Genomic DNA, 11,892 nt, shown 5'->3' with positions numbered 1-11,892 from the left:
CACTCTTGGACACTGGACTCTGTCCAGCTAAGGGGCCAGGTCTCCATCAGTGTGAAAGGCATTTGAGCTGCTGACAGACCCTCTCTGCACAGACACTGGGGGACCTGGAGGGAATGCTGGCCCTAGAGACAGAGAGCCAAGTCTGCTGGGCTCAAGGAAGCAGGGGGCCCTCTTGACCCCCTGGCTTCTTCTGGACTTGCTGGGCTGCCCCTCCTCTACCCTTCTCCTTTCCTAGGTTCACTGCCTTTTCCCTCCCCAGGCTCCCTCCCTTGTCCCAGGGTTCCTAGACCTTCCCAGGACCTTTGCTTCACTCTGCTCCCCAAACACGCTCCTTTTCAGAGGTTCTGCTTCCTTATGCCTCTCTCCCCTGGTCACTCCATCATTCCACCAACACGATGCCTCACTGGATCCTAGAGGTGCCCACCGGCAGGTGGGTGCGAGAGTCTGGCTTGGGGACAGTCGCCCTCCCCAAGTTTTTTCCCACTGAACACTGCATCCTTTCATATCTGTCTATCGACTTCCTCTTCCATTTGTCTGTCTCTCTGCTTCCTTGCCTCGGTTTCCCTATCCTCTGTTTCTTCTCAAGGTCTCATCCTTATATAACGCTGGGAGGTGGACTCTATTACCATCCACATTTTAGATATAAGGACACAGAGGGGCTGAGAGTTTAGGGGACCTGCTAGAGGGGCAGACCTGGTAACTGGCTGCGCCCGAGCAGTTGCGCCGAAGGTTGGTCTCCCAGTCACCCTCCGACTCCTACTCCGCCCGCCGACCACGCCCACCGACCAAAAGCCCCGCCCGTCCGGTTATGCCCCGCCCTCGCCCCGCCCCGCCCCGGCTCGGGCTGCCGGAGGACCAGGAGCTCAGGCACCCGAGGCCGCCGAGGCGGCGGGGACGATGTGGTTCTTTGCCCGGGACCCGGTCCGGGATTTCCCGTTCGAGCTCAGCCCGGAACCCCCCGAGGGCAGCCCGCCGGGACCCTGGGTCCTGCACCGCGGCCGCAAGAAGGTGAGAGCGGCCCCGCTCTGCAGGCCTCGGCCGACCTCGGTCTCGCCTAGCCAGCGCCGCCGGCTCCGCCGCGTCGCGCCCGCCTGACGTGGCTGCGGGGCCTCTAGGACTACGGGCCGAGGGAGGGGGACGGGCAGTGTCGACGTGGCGGGCGGAAGGACCGAGGGACCCACAGGCGGACCCAACCAGGGTTACGTGGGCCGGGTTCAATCTCCGAGGGAACTTGGGGAGAGACCCGGCCGGCGGCCCTTCTCTTCCGGCACTGAACCAACTCCGGGGACTTATCTCGGAGGTGGAGTGGTCAGCAACCTGAGGCCCCTCTGCCCTCCCCCAGGCCACAGGGAGCCCGGTGTCCATCTTCGTGTATGACGTGAAGCCCGGTGCCGAAGAGCAGACCCAGGTGGCCAAAGCTGCCTTCAAGCGCCTCAAAACTCTCCGGCACCCCAATATCCTTGCCTACATCGATGGGCTGGAGGTACCTACCAGCTGCTCAGTCTACCCCACCTCTGTCCCTCACTTTCTTCCAGTCCTGTCTTCTGTATTCCTGTGGATTTCCAGCCCTTCTGCGCCCGCGCCCCACCCCCCCAGATTTGACTTCCCCTTCTCTGCCCCTGTCCCCATCATGTCTCTCATCGCTTCTTGCTCTCCCCCATCCCTCCCTGATACCCCGTGCTCCCTTCTTCAGACAGACAAATGCCTCCACGTAGTGACAGAGGCTGTGACCCCGCTGGGAGTATACCTCAAGGCGCGAGCGGAGGCCGGTGGCCTGAAGGAGCTGGAGCTCTCCTGGGGGCTACACCAGATTGTGGTGAGGTGGGGGGGCAGTGGGGATGAGAGCAGGGGTGGAGGGGCTGCAGCTACTGGGCTGTGATGGGTCCTTCTGCCCCTAGAAAGCCCTCAGCTTCCTGGTCAACGACTGCAGCCTCATCCACAACAATGTCTGCATGGCCGCTGTGTTCGTGGACCGCGCTGGCGAGTGGAAGCTTGGGGGCCTGGACTACATGTATTCAGCCCAGGGCAATGGTGGGGGACCTCCCCGCAAGGGGATCCCTGAGCTTGAGCAGTATGATCCCCCGGAGTTGGCTGATGGTAGTGGCAGAGCAGTCAGAGAGAAATGGTGGGTGACTAGGGGGAGTATGCCCCATCCTGCCCTATTCTGGAAGCCTCCTGTAGTCTCAGGACCCCTAGACTAGCTGGCACTCCCTCCATCCCCTGCTGCTTGGCTGGGGAGGGAACCAGGGTCCTCAGGGTGGAGCCCACTCCTCGCTCCCAGGATCCTCAGGGAGGAAGGGCAGGGTAAACACAGGCTTTGGGGTTAGGTGGTTCTGAATTTGAATGTTATGTCACCTGGGATGGATGTCCTTGTTTCTCTGAGCCTCAGTTTCCTGATCTGTCTATTGGGGCTAATGAAACCTGCTTCTTGAGGCTGATGGGATGATCAGCTAAGGAACACAGCCCAGGGTTTGCCATGCAGTGAGTGCCTGGTGCCCAGGGTAGGTTGGAGGCCTGTGCTGGCAGGTGGCAGAGTCCTGAGCAGCTCTGGTCACTGTCTCAGGTCAGCTGACATGTGGCGTTTGGGCTGCCTCATCTGGGAAGTCTTCAATGGGCCCCTACCTCGAGCGGCAGCCCTGCGAAACCCTGGGAAGGTGAGTGTCCGATTCCACCTGCACCCCAGCCCCTCTCCCCCAGCCCACCAGCCACTGCCCTGACCCTTCTCCCGCAGATCCCCAAATCACTGGTGCCCCATTACTGCGAACTGGTCGGAGCCAACCCCAAGGTGCGTCCCAACCCAGCCCGCTTCCTGCAGAACTGCCGGGCGCCTGGTGGCTTCATGAACAACCGCTTCGTGGAGACCAACCTCTTCCTGGAAGAGATTCAGGTGAGCCCCTTGTGCCACCCTGGGCTCTGGCCCTACATTCCTCACCTCTGTGCACAGATGATGGAGCTAGGCTCTTTGGGTTCATACCCTGGCTCCAACTATTGCTTATTTAAAATATTGATCTATCTATTTATTTGGCTGGGCCGGGTCTCAGTTGTATCTTGCAGGATCTTCCATCTTCATTGTAGCATGCCAGATCTTTAGTTGTGGCATGTGGGATATCGTTCCTTGACCAGGGATCAAACTCTAGCCCCCTGCATTGGGAGCTCAGAGTCTTAGCCACTGGACCATCAGGAAAGTCCCTCTAGTTATTATTTATGTGCGACTTTCCTCGGCTGAAGTTCAGTCCTATTAATAGTACCTGCTTCAGAGGAGCCGGGTGAGCAGTCATTGAGTCTGAAGTGCACAGTACAGTGTCTGGCACATAGTGGGTGCTTCGTGAGTGCACCTGGCACTCTGTTAACTGCACACATACATTCCAGCCCTGGCCCTGATGTTGGCTGCAGGGTGGCGAGGAAGAGTCAGACCCAGACCCCTGCCCTCAAGGCTCTAGCATGGGGTCAATGATTCAGGTGTCCACCCTTGGGGACTGTCATTGGGGAAAAGGGACAGAAAACACGTAAATGAGGAAACGTGCTTCCTGGATAAGTGCCGGAAGGAAAAGAGTGAGGGTGGTGCCTGGGGAAGAGTTCTCAAGGGTGACGTTTGAACTGTGACCTGAAGGGTGTGAAGGTGGGAGTCATGGGGATGGTAACTGGGGAAGAGAGTTCCAGGCAGAGGGAACCTCTTTGTGAGGAGGGAGCCCGCAGCTTAACCTCACTGAACCTCAGTTTCCTTATCTGTGTGGTGAGGATAATGGCGGTGTCTGCTGACCCACAGGGTTGTTGTAGGGGATGCAGAAGGGAGGCTCTGTCCCCTGCCCCAGCCTTGTGTGGGGCACAGAGAGGTGATGAGAGTCTGGAATGGGAGGAGTGACAGGGCTTCTATGGCCCTCCTTGGTCTGTGGAGTCTTGACTCAGATGGGGCTGGGGGGCCGTCAGAGGATGGGAACCTGCGCCGAAGGAGAAGGTGCTGGAGAAGTTGAGCCTTGCCGCCCCCGGGCAGTATGGGCAGCAGGAGCTCTGTTACATGGCGTTCTCACACAGCTGGCTCCGCCGGGCTGCCCTTCTCCTTAATGTGCGCCCCTTAGGAAACAAGCTGTTTCTGGAGGGTCCCGAGGAGAATGTGGGAGGGCCGTGCCTGGAGGCCCCCCTTCCCATCAGAGAGCAGAGCGGTGGAGGAGCCCAGCTGTGACTGTCAGGGGGCAGCCTTGGATGTGGCTTGGCCTCTCTCTGGGACTGTGCTCCCCCAAACCCTGTGTCAGAGCACCAAGCCTGCCTGCCATGTCAGACTCAGCTGCTGCAGCCCAATCAGGTCCTCCCCAAACCGAGTTAGAGGTCATTTCTGGGTCAGGCAGTGGCTGTGGCCATGAGGGTACAACCAAGAGCACAGGGACTGTGGAAGCGTACCGGACGGGGCTGTAACACATGCCCGGACTCTTGCCTGGTGACCTTGAACCTCAAGCCTCTTCCTTTGTAAATGGGGGAGTAAGAGTACTTCTTCACAGGGTGCAACACAGCAGAAGTGCCACCCCACTGGGCCACGCCCTTCCTTTTTATTTATTTCTGTTTATTTGTCTGTGTCCAGTCTTAGTTGCGATATACAGGATCTTCATTGCATCATGCAGGATCTTTTGTTGAGGAGCACGGACTCTCTAGTTGTGCGTGAGCTCAGTTGCTTCACAGCATGTGGGATCTTAGTTTCCCAACCAGGAATCAAACCCGCATCCCCTGCATTACAAGGTGGATTCTTAACCAGCAGACCACCAGAGAAGTCCCCACACCCTTCCTTGACTGCTGCTTAGCTGTGTGACTTTGGATAAGCTCCTTGCCCTTTCTGTGCCTCAGCTTCCTTGGATCATTTCATCTGTGTAATGGTTTAAGAATATAATCCTGCCTGGCCATGTGGTCTATGCTCAGGAAATGTGAGTTGTGGATAGGACAGCCTCGGGGAGGTTAGAAGGATGGAGGGAGACCATTGAGCTGATGGTGTGGCCTGTCTCGGCTCAGTGAGAGGACCAGATCTGGGGGTAAACGCACCTCATCCCTGCCTTCCGACAGCCTGCCACGGCCTCTACCGCAGAGCTGCCGGTGAGCCCAAGCTAACAGGGCCAGGTGGCAGAGTAAGCCCTTATTCCCTGTTTCCTTGTACCATACGTTTAATGGTACTCCTGGGTTAGTGGTCTCTTTTGCGGTCCTGAGGAGCTGAGGCAATACTGATAAAGGGCTTGATCCCCCTAGTGGCCGCTTTCATAGCAGCAGGTCAGGTGGCAGTGCCACTGACTGGGCGCCTCCAGTGTGCCAGGCGCTGCGCTGGCAGCATTTGTGTGCCTTTTCTGGTTGAATCCTCAGAAGTTAGGAGGCAGTACAGTTATTACCCCATTTCACACGAGGAACTTGCCCAAGGTTACATTGTTTGGTTGCTCAGTCTCACACTCGCTAGTGAAAGTGAAACTGTCAGTCACTCAGTCATGTCCGATGGACTGTGGCCCACCAGGCTGCTCTGTCCATGGGATTTTCCAGGCAGGAATACTGGAGCAGATTGCCATTTCTTTCTCCAGGGGACCTTCCCAACCCAGGGATCGAACCCACGTCTCCTGCATTGGCAGGAGGATTCCTTACCACTTAAAGCCCCCTAAAGTCACATGGCTAATGAGTGGGAGAGTTGGGCTTTGAACCCAGGCAGTCTGGCTCTGCAAGCTTGTTTTCCTTCGGGTTGGAGGTGACCCCGTATCCTGGCCCTTGGCTGAAGGGACCGTGACCAGGCTGATTTCTTGTTCCGTGCCTCCTGCCCACTCTCCCCCAGATCAAAGAGCCAGCTGAGAAGCAAAAGTTCTTCCAAGAGCTGAGCAAAAGCCTGGACTCGTTCCCTGAGGATTTCTGCCGGCACAAGGTGCTGCCCCAGCTGCTGACTGCCTTCGAGTTTGGCAATGCGGGGGCCGTGGTCCTCACACCCCTATTCAAGGTGAGTGGGGCCTGGAGCCTCAGTACCTGTGGGGCCCAGAGACTGGCTGGGTGGCCTGAAGGGCAGAAGAGAGGGCTGTGGGTGGGGCCAGCCTTGCCAACATCCTGGGAGGGGAGCCTGGTCAGGGGGCCCCAAGCCCACTTGAGGAGCTCTGACATCCAGCGGTTCAGCAGGCCATGGCCACGTGACCAGCTGTCAGGGAGACATGGGGACCTCCTGTCCTTGGTGAAGGGAAAATTTATGCCTCCAAAATTCTTTTTCCAAAGACCCCTTGCTCACAGCCTACAGCCCTTCCTCCATTTCCTCAGGACAGTCTCCCCGGTCTGACCTGGACACTCTGGTGCCCAGGGGTCAGCTGCTCACCGCCTCGCTTTCCTTCCTCCCTCCTGACCGTTCAGCACTTAGCTGTCTTGGCTTCTTGGGGCTGGATCTTCTCTCCCTCCTCAGATCCCAGCCTGCCAGTAGCTGGACATCTGCCATTCCCTGCTCAGTGGGAGAACCCCTTCCCCAAAGGAACTTGGTGTGGGGGGAGGTGGGGAAGACAGCAAGTACATCCTGTGTAGCTGGGAACCCCCAGAAGTTACAGGCAGAATCCTGTGTGCACATGGGATCTAGTGCCTGATTACAGGGAAAGGCCCAGAGCTTCTGCGAGCCTCCTAAGAGAGGCCTGACTTAGAAAGGGCAAGGGTGGGGCTAACTTGACATGGAGTCTGGGCAGAGGGGCTGCTGAGGAAATGCCTGCTTCATCCCACCACGATCACCCTGTTCCCACCCTGAGAAATCAGCAGGGAGCCTGAGGAAGTTCACTGAGCCCAGGGACATCATCCCACTCGTGTGGACGTGGCTGAGCCCCTCTTCCTGCTCCTTCTCAGGTGGGTAAGTTCCTCAATGCCGAGGAGTATCAGCAGAAGATCATCCCTGTCGTGGTCAAAATGTTCTCCTCAACTGACCGGGCCATGCGCATTCGCCTCCTGCAGCAGGTAGGGGCCGTGGGGAGAGCCTGCCCACTTCTACTCCACCCAGACCTCACCCTTGCTGCAGGGGAGGCCCCTGTCTGACCTCCAGCCCCAGGCAGATACCTTGAGCCGTTGCTTTGGCTGCATGGGGGCCCCAGAAACCCCTCCTCGAAACACACACAGGTGAGGGACCAGTGAGGCTGTGCTCTCAGGAAGTCAAGATAATCACTGGGCTCATTGGAGGCTTAGGGAACGCCCCCACCCAGGCTGCATGGCTCAAACGTTTCTCCCTGTGCTGCCCAGTCTCCCGGGTTGAACCTGTTGTTCTGTTGTTCAGTCGCTAAGTCACATCCAACTCTGACCCCGTGGACTGCAGCATGCCAGACTTCCCTGTCTTTCACTATCTCACAGAGTTTTCTCAAACTCATGTCCATTGAGTCAGTGATGCCATTCAACCACCTCATCCTCTGCCACCCACTTTTCCTCCTGCCCTTAATCTTTCCCAGCATCAGGGTCTTTTCCAAAGAGTCGGTGCTTCACATTAGGTGGCCAAAGTATTGGAGCTTCAGGATCAGTCCTTCCAATGACTATTCAGGGTTGATTTCCTCTTGAGGGGGGATAGCGTCTCTCTTGCTGACCCCCAGGCAGTTGGGAGCATTGGACAGGGTTGATGGGATCGGGGATGGGGGGCCACTGCGCTAGGTATCCAGGTATCAGTCCTTCTCCAACTCCAAACACTCCAGCCTCCTCCCAGCACTCCTCTACGCAGGGGTTATACCCTTTTTATAGAAAAGGTTGGGAGGCTCCGAGAGGGGGTGTGACCATTCCGGCTCTCCAGCACCCAGTCCCTGGTTCTTCTCAGCCCCGTCCCTCGCCCCCAGCACCCTCTCCATTCCATGTGGGCCTGAGACCAGAGGCACGGTGTGGGGCTCAGGAGACTCCCTGGCCAGCCAGTGCCTGCTGGGTAGAGAAACCATGCCAAGGGTGGCCCCCTGGCTCTGGTGAGGGGTGGAAGGCCTCACCGTGTTCTCATGCCCCAACCTGGGCCGCAGATGGAGCAGTTCATCCAGTACCTTGATGAGCCAACAGTCAACACCCAGATCTTTCCCCACGTTGTGCACGGTTTCCTGGACACCAACCCTGCCATCCGGGAGCAGACAGTCAAGGTGGGTATGCCCAGGCCCAAAGGGGCCACCACTGGTTTTCTAAGGCTCAGAGGCGCTCATCAGAGGACACAGAGGCCTTGGTTTTGGTCTGTGGCTCAAACAGGATATGGGAGAGGCAGGCAGGCACTGTCTGCATGTGGGTCCTGGCTGCGGGTGTAGCACTGCAGGTGGTGGGGGAAGAGGGTGGGTATGGCTAATAGTCCTGAGTGCAACAGACATTCATGAGACAGGAGTACAGACGGGGGTTCCCCTTCCAAAGCCTTCTGGGTAAGGCCCAGGAGCAGGTTGGAGGGCTCTGGCAGGTCTCCTCAGCACCCAGGGTCACTGGTGCCCTCCCAGGAGGCCCCTCCCATGTGTGGCACCCTGCCCACTCCGGCCCACACTCTCCGGTCTCCCGCCCTGCAGTCCATGCTGCTTCTGGCCCCAAAACTGAACGAGACCAACCTCAACGTGGAGCTGATGAAGCACTTTGCGCGGCTGCAGGCCAAGGACGAGCAGGGCCCCATCCGCTGCAACACCACCGTGTGTCTGGGCAAGATCGGCTCCTACCTCAGTGCCAGTGTGAGTGCCCCGCACACGTGGCAGGAGTTCTGTCAGCGTCACAGCCACATCCCCCAGGGCCAGGTCCCCTTGTGTGGGGGCTGTCACCCCACACACACACACATACAGATCCAGGCCCTGGGTGCTCCAGTCCCTATGTCTGAGGGACAGAGTAAGTTGTGCCAGGTCACACAGCCAGTAGGTGGTGGCTGCTGGAACCGAACCTAGGTCTGGCTGCCCCCTCAGGGTCTGTGAATGCAGACACTGCAGCCCCCGGGCACTTAGCAGGAATGATTGAATGGGTCAGCAGGGCAGGCAGGCAGGGAGGTGTGGCCCGGCCCCGGGGCAGCTTCTGCTCTGGCCCCTGTCACTCTGAGCCGTGGGCTGGTGATCTGGAAGGACAAGCCAAGATCCAGAGTTGTCATTAGTGATTAACTCACACTTGTTAGACTCTGGAGGCCCTGTGGTTGGCCTCTGTTGTGGCAGTTCTGGACCCCAGGACGGACCCTATACCCAGGAGCCCTCTTCCTGCCCCAGACCAGACACAGGGTCCTCACCTCCGCCTTTAGCCGGGCCACAAAGGACCCATTTGCACCATCCCGGGTCGCGGGCGTTTTGGGTTTTGCCGCTACCCACAACCTCTACTCGATGAACGACTGCGCCCACAAGATCCTGCCTGTGCTCTGCGGCCTCACTGTGGATCCTGAGAAATCCGTGCGAGACCAGGTGAGGTGTTGCTGGGGCTGGGCCCTGGGGCTGGGGGTCCGGCGGTACCTGGGCCCCAGCTGGCCTGGCGGGCTCACAGGAACCTTGGAGGCTCCAGCTCTGCCCCTTGCTGCCCCACAGGCCTTCAAGGCCATTCGAAGCTTCCTGTCCAAACTGGAGTCTGTGTCAGAGGACCCCACACAGCTGGCCGAAGTGGGTGAGTGGCCCACGCTCATGTTCCCTGTTCCTCTTGCCACTTTCTTGACTGGCCTGTTGTGGCCCCCGTCTGCCTCGCTGGAGTGTCTGCAGAGCCCCAGGGGACAGACTGTTGCGCACTCTTCTACCTCCCATTTCACAGCTGGGAGAGTGCAGGCCTGGGGAGGAGGGCGCCCACTCTAGGTCGCTCTGCTTCAGTTAGTGCCGTCCTGTCGCCCTCCCCACGGAGGCCTGAGGTGTCTGTACCTGTCGCTCCTGTCCCTGCCCAGAGAAGGATGTCCACGCAGCCTCCAGCCCTGGGATGGGAGGAGCCGCAGCCAGCTGGGCAGGCTGGGCCGTGACGGGGGTCTCCTCGCTCACCTCTAAGCTGATCCGGGCACATCCCACGGCTGCCCCGGCCGAGACCAACGTCCCCCAGAGACCTGCGCCTGAGGGTGAGGGTCCTGGACTGAGAGGGCTTGGAGTTCCCCCCAGGATGGTGATGGGGACACCCTCAGCCCCAGCAACCTCTGCCCTGTGCTGAGGCCTTCCTGGGGCTTAGTGGGCGGGAACTCAGTGAGCCTCTGCTCCCCAGGACTTCCTGCCCCAGCTCCTACCCCTGTGCCTGCCACACCTACGACCTCAGGCCCCTGGGAGACCCAGGAGGAGAGCAAGGACACGGAAGAGGACAGCAGTGCCGCTGACAGATGGGATGATGAGGACTGGGGCAGCCTGGAGGTGAGGGGCCGAGAACTCCCACAGGGACCCAGCTGCAGGGCCACAGACTGCCATTTGGGGAGCTCTCGTGGGCTTGGCCGGAGTCAGATCTTTCCTCATCTGCAAGTATCCTAAGCAGGAGTCACGGAGCAGCCATTGTGGGTTGGAGCCAACAGCTGAGCCCCATCTCAACTCCAGAAATGAGAGGCCAAGCTGATGGTTGGGTCTGCCCATTCCTCTTCCTTGCTCCCCTCCACGGCCCATCCCTTCTATGGCCTTTCTGGGGCCCGCCCTGCCCTGTGATCAGCAGAGAGAGGTTACACCCAGGCCTACAACCAACCTGTCCTCCCTGAGGGTGGGCTCAGGATGGGCTGAGGCCAGAGTGGGGCTGTCCTAAAGGGAACGGGGTGGGCAGAGCTCCGGCTGCCAGCAGTCTCTGCCCCTGAGGCCGCAGGCAGGGGTGTGGAACTCAGGATCTCGTTCCCCACCTCACAGAGGAGTGACAACAGGCCTGGTTCAGCGTGTCCAGTTTATTGATGGGACACAGGGCTGAGGAGAAAATGAGATGGAAGACAAAAGAAGAAAGGGCGGAGCCCATAGCTAGGCAGAGACTGGGGGGCTTCCTTGGCCTTTCGGGTGGAGCACGAGGGCTCTATGGTCGTGCTTTCCTCCCCATCCTGCAGCAGGAGGCTGAATCTGTGTTGGCTCAGCGGGATGACTGGAGTACTGGGAACCAAGCCAGCCGGGCTGGGCAGGTGAGCTGGGCGGGACAGAGTGTGTGTATGGGGGAGCGGGGTGCCCCTGCTCCTCCCTCCCCTTCTCTAGCACTGTCTCCGCCACCTCTTCTGCAGGCCAGCAACCCTGGCCACAGATCTCAGGAGTCAGACTGGAGCAGTTGGGAAGCCGAGGGCTCGTGGGAGCAAGACTGGCAGGAGCCAAGCCCCCTGGCGCCACCCTCTGAGGGCACACGGCTGGCCAGCGAGTATAACTGGGGTGGACCGGAGCCTAGTGACAAAGGCGACCCTTTTGCTGCCCTGTCAGTGCATCGGGAGGCTGGGGTGCAGGTACTGGTGCCTTTCCAGTGGGAGGGTGCAGACCTGGGGTGGACCTCAGCTGAGAGTAGGTCTCCACTCCAGCCCACACCTCCCTTTTCAGTCGAGGCGAGACTCATGGGGTGATGACAACTGGGAAGGCCTGGAGACCGAGAGCAGTAAGTGTTTCTCCCCAGCCAGCTGGCTGATGGCCTGGGCCTACCTTCCACCGGGGCAGGCATGGGAAGGGAAGCCGAGACCCAGGTTGTCCTGACACCTTCAGCCCTCCCCTTCTTGTTCCCAGGACAGGCGAAGGCGGAGCTAGCCCGGAAAAAGCGCGAGGAGCGAAGGAGGGAGATGGAGGCAAAACGCGCTGAGAAAAAGGCAGCCAAGGGCCCCATGAAGCTGGGAACCCGGAAGCTGGACTGAACTGCAGGTGTGGGCCCTTACCAGCCTCGGAGGCCCCACAGATGTATTTATTGTACAAACCATGCGAGCCCGGTCAGCCTGTCCAGGCACATCTCACATGTACATAATCAGAGCCACAATAAATTCTATTTCACACCTGTTGTGCTGGGCTCAGTCCAGCACCTCCAAGGAGGCTGGAGTCTGGCGCTGCCCTTTGGAGTCTG

At 59.2% G+C, this 11,892-nt stretch overlaps 1 protein-coding gene across 2 annotated transcripts; it reads left to right on the top strand.

Moving 5' to 3' along the window:
* The first annotated feature begins 830 nt into the window (after nucleotides 1-830).
* On the top strand, nucleotides 831-11,827 carry SCYL1 (SCY1 like pseudokinase 1). Of its 2 annotated transcripts, none has more exons than XM_055580819.1 (18): nucleotides 831-1,008; nucleotides 1,343-1,483; nucleotides 1,694-1,816; nucleotides 1,899-2,125; nucleotides 2,564-2,654; nucleotides 2,732-2,887; nucleotides 5,792-5,950; nucleotides 6,823-6,930; nucleotides 7,959-8,072; nucleotides 8,478-8,633; nucleotides 9,150-9,338; nucleotides 9,459-9,534; nucleotides 9,803-9,967; nucleotides 10,108-10,250; nucleotides 10,916-10,984; nucleotides 11,081-11,293; nucleotides 11,385-11,439; nucleotides 11,565-11,827. In XM_055580819.1, the coding sequence occupies exons 1-18, from the start codon at nucleotides 898-900 to the stop codon at nucleotides 11,687-11,689; spliced, it is 2,421 nt and encodes an 806-aa protein (XP_055436794.1). In that variant the 5' UTR covers nucleotides 831-897; the 3' UTR covers nucleotides 11,690-11,827. The 2 variants fall into 2 exon arrangements, with proteins under 2 accessions (XP_055436794.1, XP_055436793.1); XM_055580818.1 differs by having other exon boundaries at nucleotides 10,913-10,984.
* The last annotated feature ends 65 nt before the right edge of the window (nucleotides 11,828-11,892 follow it).

Source organism: Bubalus kerabau, chromosome 5, assembly GCF_029407905.1.
Source record: "Bubalus kerabau isolate K-KA32 ecotype Philippines breed swamp buffalo chromosome 5, PCC_UOA_SB_1v2, whole genome shotgun sequence".
NCBI classification, from domain to species: Eukaryota; Metazoa; Chordata; class Mammalia; order Artiodactyla; family Bovidae; genus Bubalus; species Bubalus kerabau.
The sequence above is the reverse complement of the archived record's forward strand: the minus strand, read 5'-3'. Positions and strand labels throughout refer to the sequence as shown.

Excerpts from the sequence above, each read along its gene's own strand:
- SCYL1 (XM_055580818.1), top strand. The coding sequence starts at position 898 with ATGTGGTTCTTTGCCCGGGACCCGGTCCGGGATTTCCCGTTCGAGCTC. Across the intron at positions 2,888-5,791 it reads TCTTCCTGGAAGAGATTCAG|ATCAAAGAGCCAGCTGAGAA; the intron begins GTGAGCCCCTTG and ends ACTCTCCCCCAG. Across the intron at positions 11,440-11,564 it reads AGGCCTGGAGACCGAGAGCA|GACAGGCGAAGGCGGAGCTA; the intron begins GTAAGTGTTTCT and ends TCTTGTTCCCAG.